Source organism: Chenopodium album, chromosome 6, assembly GCF_948465745.1.
Source record: "Chenopodium album chromosome 6, dcCheAlbu1.1, whole genome shotgun sequence".
NCBI lineage: Eukaryota > Viridiplantae > Streptophyta > Magnoliopsida > Caryophyllales > Amaranthaceae > Chenopodium > Chenopodium album.
In genome coordinates, this window is record NC_137839.1 from 671,895 (window position 1) to 696,768 (window position 24,874).

General features: G+C 36.1%; 1 protein-coding gene and 2 pseudogenes across 2 annotated transcripts; 2 read left to right on the plus strand and 1 right to left on the minus strand.

The window, feature by feature from the left end:
• The first annotated feature begins 296 nt into the window (after positions 1–296).
• Positions 297–455, plus strand: LOC145637399 (5.8S ribosomal RNA; annotated as a pseudogene).
• A 791-nt stretch (positions 456–1,246) lies between these two features.
• Positions 1,247–2,009, plus strand: LOC145637741 (25S ribosomal RNA; annotated as a pseudogene).
• Positions 2,010–14,949: 12,940 nt separating this feature from the next.
• On the minus strand, positions 14,950–24,334 carry LOC145634173 (uncharacterized). 2 transcript variants are annotated; one of them, XM_081685587.1, is made up of 2 exons: positions 23,624–24,328; positions 14,950–15,431 (listed from the first exon to the last, which is right to left on the minus strand). In XM_081685587.1, exon 1 carries the CDS (start codon positions 24,273–24,275, stop codon positions 23,643–23,645), a length of 633 nt encoding a protein of 210 aa, XP_081541713.1. In that variant the 5' UTR covers positions 24,276–24,328; the 3' UTR covers positions 14,950–15,431; positions 23,624–23,642. The 2 variants fall into 2 exon arrangements, with proteins under 2 accessions (XP_081541713.1, XP_081541714.1); XM_081685588.1 differs by lacking the exon at positions 14,950–15,431 and adding an exon at positions 16,163–16,304 and having other exon boundaries at positions 23,624–24,334.
• Between the last annotated feature and the right edge of the window lie 540 nt (positions 24,335–24,874).

Here is a 24,874-nt window from a genome sequence, read left to right on the forward strand (position 1 = left end):
CATCTTCTTTTTTTTGTTTTTGTTTTTGGTTTTTTCTTTTCTTGTTTATTTTTTATTTTTTCAACGTTGTTTATTTACTAATTTCTTCTGTTGTTTGTACTTTTTTTAAAAAAAAAATAATAGTAGAAATTTGAATAGTTCATTTCAATCAAAATTAAGTGATAGTCGTGCTTTCAAAAAATAAATGAGATAATAGAGTACAAATTATACTAGGAGTATTATCTATTTTAAATTAAGTAGTAGCTTAAGTATTTTATTTATACAAGGTACTCTCCCTTTTTTTAAATAAGTATTTCGGCTCTCAGCAACGGATATCTCGGCTCTCTCATCGATGGAATGTAGCGAAATGCGATACTTGGTGTGAATTGCAGAATCCCGTGAACAATCGAGTCTTTGAACGCAAGTTGCACCCGATCCGAAGCCTTTAGGTCGAGGGCACGTCTCCCTCGGCGTCACGCACCGCGTCTCCCCCCACCCACCTTGAGTGGGAGGGCCGGAGGATGATGGCCTCTCATGCCTTACCGGGTGTGGATGGCCTAAATACGGATCCCCCGGTTACGAAGTGCTGCGGCGATAGGTGGTAGACAAGGCCTAGCCTAGGATGCATCGGAGTCGAGCACTTTGTAGCTATTGAGGACTCGTAGGACCCTTAGTTTGTTCGCCCTTAGGGGCGGCAAAACCGTTGCGACCCCAGGTCAGGCGGGGCTACCCGCTGACTTTAAGCATATCAATAAGCGGAGGAAAAGAAACTTACAAGGATTCCCCTAGTAACGGCGAGCGAACCGGGAACAACCCAACTTTAAAATCAGGCAGCTTCGTCGTCCGAATTGTAGTCTGGAGAAGCGTCCTCTACAGTGTACCGGGCCCAAGTCCCCTGGAAAGGGGCTGGTAAAGAGGGTGAGAGCCCCGTTGTGCCCGGACCCTGTCGCACCACGAGGCGATGTCGCCGAGTCGGGTTGTTTGGGAATGCAGCCCCAAGTGGGCGGTAAATTCCGTCCAAGGCTGAATACTGGCGAGAGACCGATGGCGAACAAGTACGCGAGGGAAAGATGAAAAGGACTTTAAAAAGAGAGTAAAAGAGTGCGGACCAACGCAGATTGGGATGGCGGCTAAACCCCGGTTTTTCGGGATCGTCATCCACTCGATCGTGGTAGGCAGCGCGCGCCGTCACGTCGTGCTTCGGCATCTGCGCGCTCCAGGCGTCGGCCTGCGGGCCCCGCCATTCAGCCCGTCTTGAAATACGGACCAAGGAGTTTGACATGTGTGCGAGTCAACGGGCAAGTAAACCCGTACGTTGCAAGGAAGATAATTGGCGGGATCCCCTAGCGGGTGTACCGCCGACCGACCTTGATCTTCTGAGAAGGATTCGAGTGAGAGCATACCTGTTGGGACCCGAAAGATGGTGAACTATGCATGAGCGGGGCGAAGCCAGAGGAAACTCTGGTGGAGGCCCGAAGCGATATTGACGTGCAAATCGTTTGTCTGACTTAGGTATAGGGGCAAAAGACTAATCGAATCGTCTAGTAGCCGGTTCCCTTCGAAGTTTCCCTCAGGATAGCTGGAGCTCATTCGCGAGTTCTATCAGGTAAATCCAATGATTAAAGGCCTCGGGGGAGCAAAACCCTCGGCCTATTCTAAAACTTTTAATAGGTAGGACGGCGTGACTGCTTTGTTGAGCCATGCCATAGAATTGAGAGCGCCAAGTGGGCCATTTTTGGTAAGCAGAACTGACGATGCGGGATAATCCAGAAGCCAGGTTACGGTGCCCAACTACGCGCTAACCTAGATCCCAAAAAAGGGTGTTGGTCGATTAAGACAACAGGACAATGCTCATGGAATTCAAAATCCGCTAAGGAGTGTGTAACAACTCACCAGCCGAATCAACAAGCCGAGAAAATGGATGGCGCTATCATGTTTACCATGGTCCCTAATATCCTTCGGAAGGCCAATTAGATGGGTGGAACCATTCAATTTGCCTTTAAATGGCCAATTTACCGGTTTACAACTTGCAACAATTTCATTAACTCAAGCCTACCATGAATATTTATGACAACACATAATGATCTTATACGGTTCCAAACAGCATTATTTGACCCCCGAGATGTATCCCCTAATTCTAAAGGTTTTTCGACACCGGGCCCCGAAACCTCCAAAATTACTCAAAAGTGTGGATATTAACCTTCAATTTTGGAATTTTTTTTACTTATTTTCGCTTGGAAATAAAAAAATTCCGAAATTTTTACCATGGTCCCTAATACCCTCTGAGCGTCCAATTTGGTGGGTGGAACTATCCAATTTGCCTTTAAACGACCAATTTACCGGTTTACAACTTGCACTGATTTCATTAACTCAAGCTTACAACGAACATTTATGACAACAAATAATGATTATATATGATTCCAAACGACATTATATGACCCCGAAATGTATTCCATAAAATTTCAAGACTTTTCGACACCGGGCCCGAAACCTCCAAAATTTCTCAAAAAGCGTGGATATTAGTCTTCAATTTTGGATTTTTTTGACTTTATTTCGCCCGGAAATAAAAATTGCCGAAATGTTTACCATGGTCCCAAATACCCTCCAGGAGTCCAATTGGGTTGGTGGAACCATCCAATTTGCCTTTTAACGGCCAATTTAATTACCGGTTTACAACTTGCACAGATTTCATTAACTCAATCCTTCTACGAACATTTATGACAACATAAGATGATTATATATAGTTCCAAATGGCATTATATATGACCCCGGGATGTATCCCCTAAAATATCAATACTTTTCGACACCGGGCCACGAAACCTCTAAAATTTCGCAAAATGCGTGGATATTAGACTTCAAATTTGGAATATTTTGACTTTTATTCGCTCGGAAATAAAAATTTCCGTAATGTTTACAATGGTCCCTAATACCCTTCGAGAGTACACCTGGCTGGGTGGAACCATCCAATTTGCCTTTAAACAACCGATTTACCGGTTTACAACTTGCACCGATTTCATCAACTCAAGCCTACCACGTACATTTATGACAACAAATAGTGATCATATATGGTTCCAAACGACATTATATGACCCTGAAATGTATTCCTTAAAATTTCAAGACTTTTCGACACCGATCCCGAAACCTGCAAAATTTCTCAAAAAGCGTGGATATTAGTCTTCAATTTTGGATTTTTTTTACTTTTTTTCGCCCGAAAATAAAAATTGCCGAAATGTTTACCATGGTCCCTAATACCCTTCGTGAGTCCAATTGGGTTGGTGGAACCATCCAAATTGCCTTTAAACGGCCAATTTAATTACCGGATTAAATTTGCACAGATTTCATTATTAACTCAAGCCTACTACAAACATTTATGACAACATATAATGATCACATATGGTTCCAAACGGCATTATATGACCCCGACATGTTTCCCCTTAAATATTAATACTTTTTGACACCGGGCCACAAAACCTCTGAAATTTCGCAAAATGCGTGGATATTAGACTTCAAATTTGGAATTTTTTAACTTTTTAACGCCTGGAAATAAAAATTGTCGTAATGTTTACAATGGTCCCTAATACCCTTCGAGAGTACACCTGGCTGGGTGGAACCATCCAATTTGCCTTTAAACAACTGATTTACCGGTTTACAACTTGCACCGATTTCATCAACTCAAGCCTACCACGTACATTTATGACAACAAATAATGATCATATATGGTTCCAAACAACATAATATGACCCCAAAATGTATTCCTTAAAATTTCAAGACTTTTCGACGCCGGGCCCGAAACCAGCAAAATTTCTCAAAAAACGTGGATATTAGTCTTCAATTTTGGATTTTTTTGACTTTTTTTCGTCCGAAAATAAAAATTGCCAAAATGTTTACCATGGTCCCTAATACCCTCCGGAAGTCCAATTGGGTTGGTGAAACCATCCAATTTGCCTTTAAATGTCCAATTTAACTACCGGTTTAAAACTTGCACAGATTTCATTAACTCTTGCCTACTACAAACATTTATGACAACATGTATTGATCATATTTGGTTCCAAACGACATTATATGACCCCAAGATGTATCCCTTAAAATATTAATACTTTTCGACACAGGGCCACGAAACCTTTAAAATTTCGCAAAATGCGTGGATATTAGACTTCAAATTTGGAATTTTTTTACTTTTATTCGCCCGGAAATAAAAATTGCCGTAATGTTTACAATGGTCCCTAATACCCTTCGAGAGTACACTTGGTTGGGTGGAATCATCCAATTTGCCTTTAAACAACCGATTTACTAGTTTACAACTTGCACCGATTTCATTAACTCAAGCTACCACATACATTTATGACAACCTATAATGATCATATATGGTTCCAAAAGGCATTATATGACCCTGAGATGTATCCCCTAAAATATTAATACTTTTCAACACCGGGCCACGAAACCTCTAAAATTTCGCAAAATGCGTGGATATATATTAGACTTCAAATTTGGAATTTTTTGACTTTTATTTGCCAGGAAATAAAAATTGTTGTAATGATTAAAATGGTCCCTAATAGCCTACAAGAGTACACCTGGCTGGGTGGAACCATCCAATTTGCCTTTTTACAACCGATTTACCGGTTTACAACTTGCACCGATTTCATTAACTCAAGCCTACCACGTACATTTATGACAACAAATAATGATCATATATGGTTCCAAACGACATTATATGACCCCGAAATGTATTCCCTAAAATTTCAAGACTTTTCGATACCGGACCCTAAACCTCCAAAATTTCTCAAAAAGCGTGGATATTAGTCTTCAATTTTGGATTTTTTTTTACTTTTTTCGCCCAAAAATAAAAATTGCCGAAATGTTTACCATGGTCCCTCCAATTGGGTTGGTGGAACCATCCAATTTGCCGTTAACCGGCCAATTTAATTACCGATTTACAACTTAATTAGCTTGCACAGATTTCATTAACTCAAGCTTACTACGAACATTTATGACAACCTATAATGATCATATATGGTTCCAAACGGCATTATATGACCTTGAGATGTATCCTCTAAAAATTAATACTTTTCTACACTTGGCCTCAAAATCTCCCAAATTTCTCAAAAAACGTGGATATTAGCTTTCAATTTTGAATTTTTTTTATTTTTTTTCGCCCGGAAATAGATTTCATCGAAATATTTACCATGGTCCCTAATTTCCTCCGGGAGTCCAATTGGGTGGGTGGAACCATCCAATTTGCCTTTAAACGACTTTACCGGTTTACAACTTGCACCGATTTCATTAATTCAAGCCTACCACATACTTTTATGACAACAAATAATGACCATATATGGTTCCAAACGGCATTTTATGACCCCGAGATGTATCCCATATAATTTCAAGACTTTTTCGACACCGGGCCTCGAACCCTCCAAAATTTCTCAAAAAGCATGGATTTTAGCCTTCAAATTTTGAATTTTTTGACTTTTATCACTCGGAATTAAAAATTGTCGAAATGTTACCATGGTCCCTAATACCCTCCGGGATTCCAATTGGGTGTGTTGAACCATTCAGTTTGCTTTTAAACGACCAATTTATCGGTTTACAACTTTCACTTATTTACCAGTTTATAACGGCCAATTTAATTAACTTGCACCGAACCCGACTTGAACCAAAATTGACTCAAACCCGTTTTAACCCGTCAAAACCCGAATTTAACCCGACTTGTTACTAACCTGACCTGAATTCAACCCGACCCGAATTTAACCCAACCTGTTACAAACCCGACCCGAAATCAACCCGACTTGTTATTGACCTGACCCAAATTCAACCCGACTTGTTATTGACTCGACCCGAATTTTACTAGACCTATTACTAGCCCGACCCAAAAATTAACCCGGTCTGTTACTAACCAGACTCGAAATCAACACGACTTGTTATTGACCCGACCTAAATTTAACCTAAATTGTTCCTGACCCGATTTCAAATCACTTTAAATTCAATTTAGACTACCTTATTATTGTTGATCAAAGCATTTTGTCTAGGGAGACCAAGTCGGTCCAGGCTAGCAAAAGAAAGGAGCATCATCCTCAAATTTAAGCGTTAAATATAATATATATTTGTTGTATGGTTAAAGGAGATACTTATCTTCCTAAATTATAAACTATAGTTCCCTAGTATATTGCCATATATATTATAGTCAAAGGAAATAATTAGCTTGATAAAAATGATAATTATCTATTTGTAGTTAGTTGAACCCGAATATAACCTGACTTGAAAATGACTCGACCTGATAGTAACTCGCAAATTATTGACTTGAACCGAACCCGACTTGAACCCGAGAATGACCCGACTTGAAAATGACACTTTGGTACACCCCATATTACCCTTACTGCTCGTTTTTCGAGGTTGTTTTATACCAGGAATGTGCCAATTGACCCCGAGACAGTTTGTAATCTAAGGGACAGTTTGTGTGTAATTGATGATGGAATATGAGATGAGATTTGATACTTAGATTACAAACATGAATAGTACTAGTATGATGATTCCATAAAAGTATTATTACTATCCATAGTCTATCAATCGACACATTAATCAACACGCATGTGAATAGTAGTATGATTATCCATAGTTGCACCATATATAACGTGTTCTTTTCCAATTCCAAACCATAGTGTGAAGTCACATCACATCACTATTGTCTAGTCCCATCATATTATGACAACACATCATTATAAATATAATTACATAATATGACATCATTAGATTTATATGACATCATTATTGTCAAGTCACATCACTTCAATATATTTATATGACATCATTATATTCAAATGACATCATTATTGTAAAGTAATATCACTTCCATCATTATTATATGACATCATTATTGTCAAGTCACATCACTTGACAATGTGACTTGACAATAATGATGTCATATGAATATAATTATATCACTTCAATATACTTTTGTGACATCATTATATTTCAAAATTTCAAAATAGAAACATAACTCATTTTTGGTACTTTATAGACATCTTTATAGGTGTATTATTATGGTTTCAAACCAACTTATATGACCCCGAGAGTCACCCCACGTATTCTGTTCAGTTTTTGAAAAAGTGTCAAAAATGACCCGAAATCGTGTATTATAGCCTTCAATTTTGGACAATTTTTCATTTTTATAGACCCGAAAATAAAAATTTTCGAGATGCTTCCCATGGACCCTAATACATCTCGGGAGTCCATTTGGGTGGATAAAACCATCCAATATACCCTCAAACTGTCAATTTACCCGTTTACAACTTGCACCGATTTCATAATCTCGAGGCTACAACGGACATTTATGGCAACATATAATGATCATATATGGTTCCAAACGACATTATATGACCCTAGGATGTATCTCATAGTATCTCAAGACTTTTCGACACTGGGTCCCGAAACCTCCGAAATTGGCCAAAAAGCGTGTATTATATAGCCTTCAATTTTGCCATTTTTTTTTACTATTTTTTTACCCGGAAACAAAAATTGCCGAGAAGCTACCTATAGACCCTAATACCCTATGGGAGTCCAATTGGGTGGGTGAAACCATCCAATTTACCTTTAAGCATCCAATTTACCAGTTTCCGTACACGCCACTTGTATTGACTATAAGCTTCCATGGGGCCTTTATGTAGCCGACTTATGGTTGTATATGGGTCCAAACAACATCATATGACCTCGGGGATGCATCCCGTAAAATTCCGTGAATTTCTGACACCGGGTCCGGACAACTACTAAATTGCTCTGATTTCGTGTATTATAGCCTTTAAATTTGGCTTCCGTACATCATTTTTTCACTCTGAAAGATTATGCATCCAAGTACTTCCATGGGTTCCCAAAGGGCCTTGGGAGTCATGGATGATGCCCAGAACCATCCCGTTCATCCTTAATCACCATGTCTTAAGGCAACGATGACATACCCTCAAACGACAAAACTAGTTGTTTGCATGCCTTGTCCTTGGGTGCACATGCCACATGCCCCCTTGCACCATCCCACACCCCAAACACTTTGTCTTTCTCATTTGTCTCAATCCACTACTTAGCATTTTTTAGCATATAAGAAGCAACGCTAAAGATCATCTTGAGGTGCTAGATAAAAAACCCAAATTAAGTAAAATTAACATTAATTACACTCATTGATGCGTGATTTTGTCATGCATTCAAAACTTAACAGTGTGTTTCTGTGCGACTGGCCGCACCATGCGGCAGGGTGCTAAATCAGCAAATGACAGAGTAACCCCACCAACCAAGTAACCCCTGACTCACGTGGTAACCCCTGACCAGACCTAATAACCCAACCAAGTAACCCCTGACTAGACCTAATAACCCCTGGATGACCGAGAAACCCCTTATCGAACCAAGTAACCCCTCAAGTAACCCATGTAGTAATCCCTCTAGTAACCCCTTAGTTAACCCTCCGACTTAGTAACCCTTGACCGGACCAAGTAACCCCTCGAGTAACCCCTCCGACTTAGTAACCCCTTCGACCTAGTAACCCCTACCAGACCTAGTAACCCTAACCAACTAACCCAAGTTGTAGCAGCCACCACCTTCACACCTGCTCCTCCACCTCACCTAACCACCTTACCTTCCTCACAACCTGCATCAATCTCGGGCCACCTGACCACCTCACATTCCTCACAACCCGCGTTAAACTCAGGCCACTAGACCAACGCAACAACCACCTATCTCACACAACTCACCTACGTCGAAATTTACCACAAAGAAGATGAACGAAGACAAAGGTGACGATAGAGCCCAGTTCAGCCACAAAAACTTGTTTAATTGGAATGAATTGATGAATTTGTAATTGTACCTAAATCTCTTGAAATTTGGGAAAATGTTAGGGTTTGGACTTCAAAATTCAGCGCGTTTCTGGTTGCAATTCCTAAAGTAGATAAAGACGATGGCTGAGGTGGAGGTTGATTTGACTGATTTCGCCGGTAAGGATGAAGACGAAGATCAGACGAAGACGAAAGAGGAATGGCCTGGGTTGGTTTGGAGCTTCGAATCGAGACAATGACGACGATCTAGGTTGGAGCTTCGAGGAGATCGGGACGAAGATGACGAACACGACGGTGGCGGAAAACCGAGCTCACCATTGATGGTTAGAGAGAGAAAGTTAGAAAGTGAAAATGGAGGAGAGGAGAGGAGAAAGAGAATGAAAAAATGGAAAGAAAAAAAAAATATGGTTGGCCGCACGATACGACCAGCCGTATACGAAAATTTGTGCGAACTTAATATGCATTATGAACTTAATAATATTTTAAGTAATATAAAAATTAGTTTTATTTTATTTATTTATTTTTATTTATACAATGCGTTCTCCATGCTCTAAAATAGCTTATACAAATAAATGTGATATAATTGTCAAAATTATTGTTTTTTTTTTCTTTTTACAAATTGTAGAGTTGATGTTACAAAACTTTATATTAAAACATGTTTGACAATAGTTCACAAATATAATATTTAATTTTAATACTTGCTAAGAGGGAAAAAAAAAAAAACTCAAGGTGTTATTCTACCACGGAGGTATGAAAAACTTTTTAGAGGTTGTATTGCAAATTAAATCATGGTTGCTTTGCTTATCTCAAGAAAAATACGCCCAATAGATATCAATTTGAGATTTCTAAAGAGTATTGGGGTTTAAAAAACCTATATAATATGAGATGCAAATTTTTCATCAAACAAAACACAAACGAATAAGAAACTTAGAACCTTGCAACATAAAAATATAAAATAAATACGAAGTAAACATTTTTCCTACATACCTAAATAAATAAATACGTTGTAAATGACATTATGAAGTTATTAAAATAATAGTGTGCAGTAATGAAAATCGTACAATGCAATATATAATGTGTGTTTAATTATAAATTTGTACTCGTACTAGCTTAAATATGTCACCACAAACCAAATTGTGTTACACTAATTGGACCACATACAAGTCCACAACTATAATGATGACAAAGGTATAATTTTTAGTACTAGTATATATAATGTAAAATGAATATGGGTATTTAATTCAATCTTTCAATTCATAATTAATAAGCAACTTTTTATTCTGAGTTTATAGCTACATTATAAATTCATTGTTCCATCATAAGAAGTAAAATCACATACATATTGCCATATACTATTTATGTACTCCATCAATTTTAAGAGTAATAAACAAAACTTACTTTTAATCAAATTTAAGAGTAGTTAGAAGTGAATCTTGATGAATTACTATTTTAGGATGATTAATTTTATTCATCATTCCAAAATTAGAAGCCTTATGAATTTATGATGCATACATTTATGAAAGAGTACAAAGTTTTTACTCAATGTTAGCTTCCAATAATGAAGAATAAAAATATTCCTTATTAGATTAATTGTATAAATTATAAATACTTGATAACATACACGAGTATACATTAAACCATACATTTTCTTATCATAAATTCTTAACTTATTTTTGTACTCCGTACTATGTATCATTTTGTGAGTGATATCTATATACGGAGTACTAACGTAGGTCATGAAATACGAAGTATAAATAAACTAATATTAATGTACTAAAAACAAATGTTATCATGTACGAAGTAATATATTGTTAGATTGGTATTAATGTATTTTTTGATCTACGAATTTTTTTATATATATATAATTTTTATTAATATTAAATTATTTATTTTGTGCTCAATAAATTCACTTACCTAAAATTATGTTAATTTTTAATGTATCAGTTAATTTTTTTTTTATTTACGGGAGGAAGCCTCCTCCTATCATAGGAGGGAAGGATGAGGATCGAACCCCCGTCACTTAGGTGGGGGGTGGGGTGGGGCCGTTGAGGGGATAGAAGGATTAACCATCCTTCCACTCCTTGATCCTTGATGTCCGTTAGTATAGTAATACAATTCTAAAGATTTTATTGGTATCATGTCAAAGAGCATGCAAAGTATAAACAGTTGCATGCACTTATTTCCATATCCCTAATTTCCTTTGTTGAAACGAGGGCACATCTAAATTTATGAAAATGGCGTTAAGCTTATATATAACTGTCTATTAAAGATACTATATTAGCCTATCATTATACACCACCTTTTGCTTTCAACTATTTTATCAAACTTTCTTTTGCACCTCTAAAATCACATATATTGATTGGTAATTTGTCCTCCAATCAGAGGACGACAATTCCTCCAAGAAGAACTAGTAGATTGGCACAATAAGACTCAGAGAGGGGCATTTTTGTCATTCCAACTACATACCCCACAAATAACTACCACAAGTCCACAAGAGAGACATCAAAGTAAATAAATAAATAAAGCTTTTATTTTTATTTCATTAATTATATTTTATTTTAATTTTTTTGATTTGGTGAGAAAAGTAAGCTTTGTATGATCCCCTTAAAAAAGAATGAATGATGGTTACTTATGTTATATGAGTATAAATTATATTCCATAGTTGCTTACCATGCCAAGTATTGCCTTAATTAGTTGCAATAATATTATTAGTTGATCATGTAATATAAAATCATGGAATAAATATTTAATAGTATGCACTAGTTGTTGTGTGGAAAAAGTGGTTGGTAGGTTCTTCATTGGAAGGGAAACAAATAGCTGTGCTCTATTCTTTTGTTCTTTCCAATGTCTTAATGGGCAGGTGGAGATAGGGACTTTATACAAAATCCAAGAATAGCTAATTCCCATTATTAATATAAACCTTCCTTTTTTCATGCTAGTAATGCTTTCAGTAAAGTCTGTTCTGATTGACTGAACTGAGCTGATCTAAACTAAATATTTTATGAGAGAAAGAAATTAAAAACTGAACTGAACTGAACTTATTAAAGTTGAATTGAAAATAATCCGAAGAGAACAGGCCTTAAACGAGATTCTTTTATTTGTATAACTGTATGATTTATATCTTATGTAGAGTCGTAGAGGTGAACACAATCAGATATCCGATCAAAATATTAAGAATGAGATATGAAATTAGTTGAAATCGAAATTGAAACCAATCAAACCAAGTAATAACTGACAAGGTTTTAATGTGTTTGACTGGGACTAGAGAAATTGTAATTCTTATGAATTATGAATGACCTAATGGAGATGGTGATTCCTACATTATGTGAGAATTCCATATTCTTTAACTATGCATTTTTTTGGTTTCCTAGAAATTTTGAGTTCCCATGAAAATTAGGTGCAACAAAATAACCACATGCATAAGAATTGGTTGAATTAGTCAAGTTATCTATTGTTATAACCATGAAACTTGAGAAGTTACAACTTTCGACATGAGATTTACCACCATTAATGAAAAAATGTAGTCACATGTAGCTTGCTTAGGATTTGGGTCAACAGTATATAAATACTCCCAATCAACGTTTGCCATTCTCTTAAACAAGTTCCACTTGTCAATTTCCACTTGTCAATTGAATATACTTGATAGAAGGAACATTTTCTTACTTGGTTTAACACTTTTTTAAAACTCGAATATATTTTCCCTATTTTTTACTCCGTATTATTCATAATAAAGGAGTATTATTTCTAAGAGATAAAAATTATTTTATTATAAATTTTTAGAAACGAATGTCGTACTATGTATTAACTTTGATCAAATACTTATATAATTTGCGAAATTAAATACTCCACATTACTTGTATCAAATATAATGTTGTAAAATTAGCTCCTCAAAAGATTTTGTAAAATTGTTTAATTAATTCTCTGATATAAATTGTTGTTGTCAATATATATACTTAAAAAAACCTTTGATCATCTATTAATATTTCGCACAAAACAAAAAATCATAAATCGTGTCTTTAGTGCTATTGTTAATGTTTTTAATTACGAAGTACCAATATATGAGTATAAAATTATAAACATTTGATGTAAAAATAGTACAAATTGAGACGAATCTAACTCAATGCCACGTGACTATATTTTTTGTTAACTATAAATCATCAATATTAATCAAAATAAAGTAAATAAATAATATAAAAGTCAAACAATTATAAGTATAAAAAACAAAAGAATTTGTAAAAAAAAAAAAACAAAAAAAAAAAAAAAAACAAAACAAAAGAAATACATGTTTTGTTTTTTTGGAAAGGGGAAAATATTTTTTAGTTTCCCTTTTTATCGTTTTGAGTTGAAGAGAGCTATGAATCAGGTTCTTTCGCATTTATATTCACGGATTCACCGATAACATGTAACTACCCAACGAAACATGACACACCCCTCCAATCACATGATGCTAAGATGCTCTCCATTCAAAGCACCCAATTCTTCCCATTTTTATACGTCAATAAATTATACTCCATTCATAATGGTGTTGTGGGGGAAGGACGGACAACATCATTTTAATTTTTTTTTCAACATGTCAATTATACACTCGAATGTCTCGAATACATTATATAAATTAAAGTTTTACATCTGTTATACATGCAATACAATATTTAAATTACATGGTAAATTTACAAAAGATTACAACCGAGTATATTAATTTTTCCTAAAATACACCCAAATATACATAGGTTGTATGTTAAATTACAACCGAGTATGTTAAAGAAAGAATATATATACAACCAATCACACCTAATAAGGTGTTTAGTTTAGAAGGTATGGAAATCTTTTCTTGAGATATAGACAAAAGAGTAATCAAATGCACCGAATGGGCTGTCTAATTAGTGAATTTTTAACTGTTAACCAGATCAAATTTTATATAATTGGGTAAACCATGAAAGTTTGTCCCCTTCTAAAAGTTCTTATAGTCTATGCGGAAAAGATGATACGTAGTAAGTTGGTAGATTTTAGGCCTAAAAGTCGGTTCATGGTTGATTATAAAAGATAACAATTAAAAAAAAATGATGTATAAAGTCTGAAGGGAAAAATAAAAATGGGATTAATATTCTATGTAGTTATTTTATCATATATTTTAAAATTAGTATCACTTTAAAAATCAGATTAAAAGCTTATTTGCTACATCATTAATGCATTATCCTACATGAAAGCCACTCTACTTCTTAATGCTTGATTACTCTCACTCTCAGGTCTCTCACACTATGCATCTTGCCATGCAATAAGGAAAGCATAAGGTGTACCACCTAACACGAAAATTATTTTTACTATGTGCATCAAGTTATGGCTTATGGGTTAAATAATTTGGCCACATTTTTATCGGAAAAGTATGACAAGACACAATTAGAATTGGTCTAATAAGTTCATAAACATAACACATTCCATTAGGCTCAAGTTGTCATTTCAAAATTGATCTAGACAAGAAAGCACATAAAAATGACATACGAAGTATGTTTTATATGGTCATAACTTTCTTTTTTTTTTTTTTGAAACCATATCGTAATAAACTTATTACTAAGGAAAAGTCATCCATTATATGTAGATGCCAATATGTGGTATTAAGCTAAGGATAATTTAGGTTGAAGTTATTGAATAAAGCTACACCTAGTTTTATGGTAGATGATTTATTATTGACTTTTAAAAATGGTTCGACGCAATGAGTCCATATACGTAACTTTCACATGCATGGGTATTATCATTCGAGTTCCAACGCATGATTATTGAGCTCTCTACGTCAACTCGCTCATGCCTAGATTATATTAGCATCGAATAATCATTTTGATTTTTTTGATTAAATTAGAAATATCTGAGCAGATTTAAACCCATCATTATGTTCTTGTTGCCAACAGGCTAACATTTTGTTTAATTGACAGTCTCACCAAATTGTATACCCACTAAAATGTGTAACTGTATAAGAAATTACTTGTCATTTTAATCACATTTTAAAGGTTACATTAATTGAGCAAAAGTTTCTGTATCATACAATCTTATCCCCAGACTTATCTTGGTTATACAATTGTTCTCAAAGTAACCTTCATAGTGATAACCACATAAATCGAATAAAGGTGAAGGGTCTTTGCTCATTGTTTGCCGTAGCCCTAGTGCAAAACCGCAAACTAATAGAGAATTAAACATATTAATTGGTCTCAACCATCAACTTAAGTTTTTGGTTGAGATGATCCTTTTAACACAAATGACTGGAAAACAAAATTCTCTTCTAGTTAATATTGTCATTAGCATATTTGGATACGGCCGGATCATTTCAGCCGACTAAACTAACAAAACAATGTTACTGAATGAGGGGTTTTCTTGAACCAACTACTTCAATAGGGATTAAATGACATATACGGGTTATAGATCGAGCTGAGTGTTGGGGCGCTGCATGATCAAGCAACAAGGCTGAAATTTACAGCAGCATTAACTTCTATTGTCACAACATATTCAAGAACTCCAGTCCCTTGAATCCTTGATGATGATTTCTCTTGGTATCTAACGAATGAATTACAACAGTTTTGGTAAATTTCCATCTGATCCTGGCTTTTGCTACTAGTTGCTGAAGTCAATAATCTCCAAAGATAAACACGTTTCAAGAACCTGGAATAAGAAGTTTCACACATCAACAAGATCGATCAAGGATTATCACGTCGTACATAAAATCCTCCTAAACCTTATCAAAGACTTTTTTTCATCTAAATGATGATGTGTTGACTTTTAACAATATTAAAGTGTAATCAATATCGATATATAATTAATAGACTCATTACACTCTTTTTTGTATCACAAATTAATTGTGGCCCAAGCCCAACTACTTTCTCCAACATTACTTGCTAGATGAAAAGACCTTTCAACACCAAAACCTTTTTCAACATCATTTAAGAAACAAGGACTACCCATGACTACCTTTTTAATTGCTGATAATTTCATCACTCAGCAATTCAGCATACTCACGTTTGATAAGCGGTCGTAAATTGCAAGGAATGATAATTGATTCATATGTAATTTTGTAAAGAAACGAGGAAAGAACAAGCTAAAATAGAAAGGCAGACAATTATTTTGGGATGGAGGGATATGTTGAAACAAGGACAGGCTCTATTTAACTTGCAACTGTTCCAAATCCCCTGCCCGTCCCATAAATATATATATATAAAAATTAAAAAAAAAATCATCCTAAAAAGACATCTCCATAGTTAATTAATGGACAATTAGCGCAAACAAAATGGGCAATGAACACAACAATTATAATCATTCACTTAAGAACCAGCATACAACTTCACAACAAAACAATCCACTTGGAAGTAAATAATTTTTCACAAAGTTTATGTTATCAACCCTTCAGAAGACTGTTTACCTTGCAAGTTTTTGAAAGTTCGTTCATTGTGCAGTTGCAATCTTCAAAATATTTAAACTCTACCAAATGCACAAAACAAGCTACATAGGCTTCATTCAGTCAGAATGTAACTGCAAATTCTGTATCAAACAGACAATTTCAGGAACGCAGAAGCGTCACAAATTACTAATATAATAAACAAGAATCGCATCAGCTTCTAGTTTAGTAGTTGTACTATTTAATGATTAAAGATAACATGTCCCTAATAACTGGAAAGAAATAAGAAGACAAAGCATACTGGCATCAACAGTCAAAGATACACCGCTCCAGCTTAAACTAGCATGAGTACAAAGACAGTTCTGGTTGTTTAACTTCCAGAAACCCCATTTCCTATATAAAAAAATGTTCCACGACCTCTATTCCACAATCCTTCAATCCTATGAAAAAAGAATCGTCCCTTGAGCATATACTTCCATGGAGTATGAATGACACAAGGTGCACAAGTTTAAAAAATTATTTGGGTTTACCCCCCTACCCGCAGCAAATATGACTTTTTCTTATTTAAATGTACCACCTTCGTAACTGCATTGCATATGGAAGTATGCTTGTAGAGATTATACTAGGTGAAGTCTCAGTCAGCCTCCAGTCCAACACGATTTCTAGAACAAATTATATTCAAGTTTCTTTAAATGTAATATATTGCGCATCACTGCACCATTAGGTACAATCACATCCAGCAATTGACATGTATAGACTGTAGCACTATCACATACATTTTCACGTGCCACCATTCCTCTTCCATTCCTCAAGTTTTTAATACACGAATTTCCATTAAGAGAAACTTAAAGCCATAGATCGACACAGGCACACAAACTATTTTGAAAAAACAAACAAACAAACAAACATAGGCTCTAGACCAAAAGCTGTAGGAGATAGAAATATATCAAATGCAAGAATAGAGGGATCCACCTTTTTTCCCACAATCTAAAAAAGCTTTATTCAAAAGGGTTGTACAGTTTCTCCAATAGCTATTACATAAACACACTGTGAAAGGGGCTTTGTTTGGTCTACACTTACTCTAAGAAACTTTAATTTCTTTTTCTTTTCAAGGGGCAGAACCTTTAGTTCCTGAATATATAATCCGAGAGTATAAACGTGTAAAGTTACTAACAGTTAAAGTTGTTAGCAAACACTCCCTCCTTTCTTAAAACCAATGCAAGTGGAATCATACACCCTCCTTTTTGAAAATCTATGCAAGTGAAGTATCTAATGAGAAAAAAGAGAAACAACACAAAAGTGACCCACCCTCAAAAGCACGATTTTCCTGATCATCTCCTACACCTACCCACAATCCACCTTTCTTTCCCCTATGCCTTCTCCACCATCTCTTAAAACCAAATTACTCTCTTCTCCTCTACCGTAGTCCACACCACCACATCACACCTTCACCTTGGGGTATAATACCACACCACCACCTCCAGAGTTCTCCTCAATCTTTCTCCTGTTTTTTTTTGCAGAATCCCACCTTCCCCTTTCTTTCTCCTAAACTCATAATCTTCTTCACAGCATCTTGTAGAGCTCCAATGGAGAAAATTTCAATAAAAATAAATAAAGAAATGCTTCATCTTCTTCTATTTTATCTCTTCAGAACCACAATACAAAATCCCCAACTCGCCCATCTAAACCAATTTTATATCTCCTCTACCGTACTCCATAACTCCACCTATGGCTTCAAAAAAAAACCACAAACACCAACACATTATTCCTCACTCTTTATCCTACTCCTAAATTCTACTAATACTTTCTACATTTCATCTCTCCTGATACCACCAAATTCCTTTTTTGAAATTCCAAACACAACTCATCTAGCAAAATCCATGGAAATTGAATCCCACTTTTATTTCGACACCTCTAAGGATTGAAACTTCCCCTGTGGTCTTTGGTGTTCTATCTTCATATTTTGGCAAGTTAAACACTTTGCCACAAATTGTGCCACTTTTTTCTTCATATTCGGGCACCAAAGGTTTTTTCATGTCCTTATACAACTTATCCCCTCCGGGATGGATTGCCAATCTCTATTTGATGTCTACACGATGTCGTGGAGCACATCATCTTGCCTTAAATCGAATACTTCGGTGTATTAGGTAACTAAATTAAGGCTTAAAGGATGGTCCACGGTTCTTCAGTCATAAATTTTATATTTCTTTTGCCTTTTATATCCATGGCATGCAAAATAATATTTGTAATAAAATCACACACAAGTATAACATCTATCTCAACTAGTCTTTCATCATATAAATGTCTTCTTAACATAAACTATTAAGTAAAATATACAATGAGAAAATTCCAATTTCCATAAGAATAAATCCAAAAACTCATCACTAAAATGATTTGAAATTATTTGGTTTTTTAAAAATAAATTATGTGCATTAGTCTAAGTATAGGTTGATGTATTTTGTGTATTTATGGAATTTTAATTCCATTGATGATGAGATTTAGATTTAATCCTGTGGAAATTGGAATATTCTCATAGTATATGTTTACTTAATAGTTTATGTTATCACAGATGATGATGGAAAACTTCTATGATTAAAGATTAGTTCAAACAGATGCTATACTTGTGCGTGATTTTATTACAGACATCATTTGGCATGCCATGGATATAAAAAGGCAAAGAAATATGAATTTTATGACTAAAGAACCGTGGATTATCCTTTTAGCCTTAATTCACTTACCCAGTACACCCAAGTATTCGCTTTAAGGGAAGATAGGGTGTTCCACAACTTCGTGGAGACATCAAACAAAGATTGATGGAAGAAGCTCATAGTTCTCCTTATTCAATGCATCATGGAGGGGATAACTTGTATAAGGACATGAAGATCTTTTGTTGGTGGCAGAATTTGAGGCAAAGTGTTTTAACTTGCCAAAAGATGAAGATACCACATGGGATGGTTCAATCCTTAAAGGTAACAAAATGGAAGTGTGATTAAATTTGCCGGATTAATAGTGTGGAATTTCATAAAATGAATTTAGAAAAATCGAAAAGTTATTATAAATTTCAGAAATTCAATAGATAAGCTAATGAGACTTTAGAACATAAAACAGCCAAATATAGTGCGAGCTCCCTAATTTCCTCTATTTTATAAGAATATACTATGCAAAAAAAGATTTCCTTGCAATAGAACATGAATATACACCCATCTAACTCTACAAAGTCTTAGGCATCCCATTATATAATGAGACTTTAGAACATTCCACAGCCAAATACATAGTTTGAGCTCCCTAGTTTCCTCTTATTTAATAAGAATATACTATGCAACAAAAGATTTTCCAGCAGTAGCACATGAATATACACCCATTTCTTTTTGCAACGGTTCTAGACGAATTAACTAGACCAATTCAAGATGAGGTTCCATGGTGTATGCTGTTCGCAGATGATATCGTTTTGGTGGATAAGACTAAGGATGGGGTTAATGTCAAGTTGGAGCAATGGAGGCAAAGGTTGGAATCTAGAGGGTTTAAGCTAAGTCGGAGTAAGACTGAATATTTGGTATGTCGTTTTGGCACTCAGAGGGGGACAAGCAATGAAGTGGTGAGTTTGGATGGAAAGGATTTGACCATGAGTGAATGTTTTAAGTACCTAGGGTCGATCATCCAGAAGAATGGTGACATTGATCAAGACGTGACCCACAGGATTAAGTCAGGGTGGCTTAAATGGAGAGCGGCCACGGGAGTGCTATGCGACCGCAGCATTCCCTTAAAGTTGAAGGGAAAATTCTACAGGACTGCCATAAGACCAGTGTTGCTCTATGGTACAGAATGTTGGGCTTCTAAGAAAGAGCATATTAAAAAGATGGAGGTTACGGAAATGCGCATGTTAAGGTGGATGTGTGGAAACACTTTAAGAGATAGAATCAGAAATGAGGTTATTCGCAAGAAAGTAGGTGTGGCGGGCATTGTAGATAAATTAAGGGAAAATCGTCTGCGTTGGTTTGGACATGTAAGACGGAGACCCGAGGGTGCACCGGTGCGAAGAGTGGAAGAGTGGGACCATGGAGGGATTAAACGAGGAAGAGGGAGACCAAAGATGACTTGGTTGGAAGGAGTGAGGAAGGATATGAAGTGCATGGATTTACGTGAGGATGAAGTTTTGGATCGTAAGGGATGGAGGAGAAAGATTTATGTTGATGACTACACGGAATAATCAAATTTGGTTCATGTTAGCCGACCCCACTTTTGGGATTAAGGCTTTGATTGATTGATTGATTGATTGAAACTCTACAAAGTCTTAAGCATCCCATAAAAAAAGAGACTTAAGAACATTGAACAGCCAAACATAGTGTGAGCTCCCTAGTTTTCTCTATTGTATTAGAATATACTATGCAACAAAAGATTTTCCAACAATAGCACATGAATATACACCCATCAAACTCTACGAAGTCTTAGGCAACCCATAAAATAATGAGACTTTAAACAGCCAAGTATAATGCAAGTTCCATACTTTATTTCCTCTATTTTATAAGGATATACTATGAATCAGTGTCGCCTTCTCACACTGAAAAAGGAAGTGATAAGTACATGATATAGATAGAGATGCCAGGCTAAGAAGGCAGCTCATGCGGAAGGAAAAACTGATTAAACTTGCATTGCCTAAGTTGTCTGATATCGCAGAAGCAAAAGAATTAGTCAATAAACAAATTTCCACAAAATGCAGAAGTCACATATCTTAGACAGTGCATTTTGTTGGTATCCCTCGAGACCACCATTGAAAGTTCCATATATAAATCTTGCCTTCTAGCGCCATAAAAGATGCAATAAGAGGATTAAGAATCAAAGGAAGATAAAAAGGATAGCTAAAGGAAACAGAAAAAGAGTAGCTTCCTAAAGCAAAGTAACTGATTTTATCCACCAAAACACAGGAGAAGGGAGAATGAGACACTTGCGAGGTAAACTTACATGCTAGTGTCAAAGCCACAAGTTCCGGAAAACGCATCCCACTAATTATAACCAACTCTGGTCCTACTCATTAGGCTACAAGAATGTTATAGACTAAATCAGAAACAAATCAAATGGGAAGAAGAAGAAAATTTGGGAAAAGTTTGATAGTTGATAGTAGTTAAATGTGAATAAATCATCAAACGGTGGCTTACAATCCTAGACCATTTGTAGTCTCTCCCACTACAAGATAATCAAAGTAAACAAAACTCACAAAAATGTTCTTATTTTCTCATGAAGAGATCTGTATATAGCTTTTCTCACTTCCTTTCTTCTCAAACCTCTAACCAATTGGTAGCCTTGTCCAAGCTAGTCATGACAAACTAATTTGCTTTACCATGAGTGCCCCTTCCCCCTAGGCTAGTCCATTACAAGAAACAAGTAGTTATGCTACATAGAAAAACACCATGGCTATTTTTATTACCAAACACAAAATTCCATAAACCGGGAGCCCCTTCTTCTATAGCCACAATGAATCCCGACCCACCTATCTCTTCTATAGTCTCTAAACATGTGCCAAACCACCGCTAAAAATTTCTCACTGAGTTTTATTAACTTCTCAGCCATGCTCACAAAGACTTTACATGGAAGAAAATAGCAGCAGAAGAATACTTGGCGAATATAGTTTGGTAAGCATATACAACCCTCTGATGAAGACTAAACCCCTTCACCCAATTATGATAGAATCTCGAAAAGGACCCACCAAGCACTTGTTCCATTTTTCCTCCAAAACAAAAAGGGAATACACCTCAGCACAACAATCTAAAGTACAAACATCAGCATTGACCAATGCCCGCCTAAAATTTTACAACCACTATATTCAAGTCAAGAGTTAATAGAAAGGAGAGACTAAAAAAAGCATCCCTAAACTTCTCTGGGGTCATTGAAAAGAAAGAAATATCCGAATCGAAAACTGAGAAATTAACTACCTCCCTCCACTTAGTTTTAAATCACCGACACAATCTACAATACTCCTCATAATCAGGCAATCCAAGACATACACCAAAAGGAAAAAGGACATCCATCAATGAGGATGATCCCACTCATGCCAAATTTCTTACACTTCCTCCATCCCAAATTATTTTGTAGTAGGAGTTTCTTAATCTCTTGTAACAACTTGTTACCTTACACTTGCTCACCTCAGCTACTCAGCATTTAAAAGCCTTCTTCATTACACCCTATAACCACCTAAGCCTCTTCTTTCAATCTTTTATATCTCACCAACACAGATGTTGCAATCATACTATGTCTAATAATGTTGGCCTTATTTTTATCCATCTTAAAAAATCTGCAAATTTGATACCAAATTCTCATCTAAGCCATTATTAACTTCTCAAATTGACATGCTAATACAGACAATAATATGCTAGAAAATCCTTTGTTACAAAGTCCACACTAGATAAGGAGAACCAAAAACGGAAACGCTAAGTGTCAAGAAAAACGGATGCAATGTACACCTAACTTACAGAATTTCATGGATTCCTCACGATTTAAAAAATGCTTAGGAAGAGGATGAATGACAAGCTTATTAAGAGCATTAAGATAACAAAAGGAGTGTCACTTTAGTACTAGTATGAGAATTGAAGAAACTTCTGACACTATTTCTCCAAAAAATGAACCCATAATAAAGCACGATGAGATAAGTCCAATTCAATAGCTAAAATCAGCATACTTACAGAAAAACCTCACTTCTAAAAGAGAGCCCATACCTATGTTTTGAACTTAATGCACATGCAAGGTGCAACACACGATTTATGGCTTATAATTAAGGCACAACATGCAAGGTGAGCATGTGTACTGAACCTTGATGCTGAAGCCCCAATGAATTTGCGTTAAAATTGTTAAACCACACATTAGCTTTTGCATAATCCAAATACATGTAACACCTAGAAGTTTTTGGGACATTTGCCCCTATTTTTAACCAGCAGCGAAGAGGCAACTCTTAAGCCAGACATTATACAGATTACTTCATTTTGTACAACTAAGATGCAGCCTAGGTAAGTAGTGATTTGTCCAAAGCACCCACCTATAGGTTATTAAGGTCCAACAAACAGAATATGAGACGGTATATGGCTATGCACGCTCAGAATCCTATTACTCCATGGTGCCTCTGCCTCATTTAACTAGCATTATTGGTAAATTTATTTGACTTTCAAATCAAGTTTCTTCACTATATATGCAATTATTCTCCAAAAAAAACAAAGAAATTACATAACAACTCACTCCCACATTCCCAAACCAGGTTTCCTGGACAAATTTTCCATCCATGATTCGAATACACGTAAATTCAATACATAGGCCAAATCTAGTAATCCGATGACAAAGATTTTCACTACACAATAATGTCTTACTCAATAATCATATATTCACAAAATTCATAGTGCAATCAAAACAAATTCAAAGCAAAAACATAACTAAACAAAATAAAATTACAAATTCAACAAAATCAATTGTAAACCCTAACCTTGGGAAGTGAAGAAACCCTAGCGATTGCGCTCAGCAGGCAAAGGACGATTGAATCCACCTCTACGATTCATATACTGTCGAGGCTGACGCTTCGTAACAGCACGAACACCGCTAACATCAGCACCAGGAACAGGCTTCCCTTTCGTACTATCAAACCCTACCGGAATCCCTAATTTCTTCATCATCTCAATTTCATCATCTTCCCCACCTTCTTCACCATTAATACCACCATTATCATTGTTCTGACTCTTCTCTCTATCCTCTCTTCGTTCCGATTTCTTCTTCTTCTGCTCCTTAGCAATTCCTTCGACGAATTCGGAGACGACATTGCGGTCGGTGTCATCGTAGTCGTCATTCTCTCTCCTCCGTGAGTGGTGGTGGTGACGGCGGGAGCGGTCGACGGAGCGGGACCTGGAACGGGACCGTGCTTCGGATTGTGACCGGGAGCGGCGGCGCCGGTCTGGTGAGCGTGAGCGCGAGCGGGCTTGGCGGGAGCGTCGGTCTCGGTGGCGGTCTCGGTCGTCTACATCTCTCCGACGGTCACGGTCACGATCGCGGTGGTCGCGGTCTCGGTCCCTCTCATCGCGGCCGCGGTCGCGGTGGTCACGGTCGCGGTCGCGGTCTCTTTCATCTCGGCCACGGTCGCCCATTGATGGTTTTTGTAAAGAGAAGGTTGAGAGTAGAGTGAGGTGAAAAAGAGTTGAAAATTGAAATACAACAAGGAGATTTTTGGTGGGCTTTTTAGGGCCGTTTGGACGTTTGGTTCATTTGAGGAAAGGAGAAAATTAGAAATGATTTGCAATGATGTTTTTTGTTTTAAATAACGAAGGTAATAAGGGTCTATTCAGCACTTCAGCTGTTCTCATACGTTTATGTTCAGTTCACTTCAATTCCTAATTTCCTTTTCCTATAAAATATTCATTACATTTCAACTGAGTTCAGTCAATGAGAACATGCCATAAGAGCCATCATGGAATTACCACATGACCACCTCTTCAAGTTTCTTTCTCTATTTTTGGACACCTTGAAGACCCCATACCACCCACTTTGGCCACCTACACCGACGCCTCTATTTTGAGCAGATTTATGTCAAATGTCGTTTTATTTTAGAATAATAAAAAGGTCGTTTTATTTTTGGAAAACCGTTGAAAATTGTTTTATTCTTGACAATTTTTCTATAACAAAATAACTCTTTGTAACTATTCTCAATGTAATTCACACGTGTTTTTATACTTTTTTCACTTTTTTA

What these genes read in the sequence shown, in the direction of transcription:
- LOC145634173 (XM_081685587.1), bottom strand. Translation starts at nt 24,275, where the DNA reads ATGGGCGACCGTGGCCGAGATGAAAGAGACCGCGACCGCGACCGTGAC.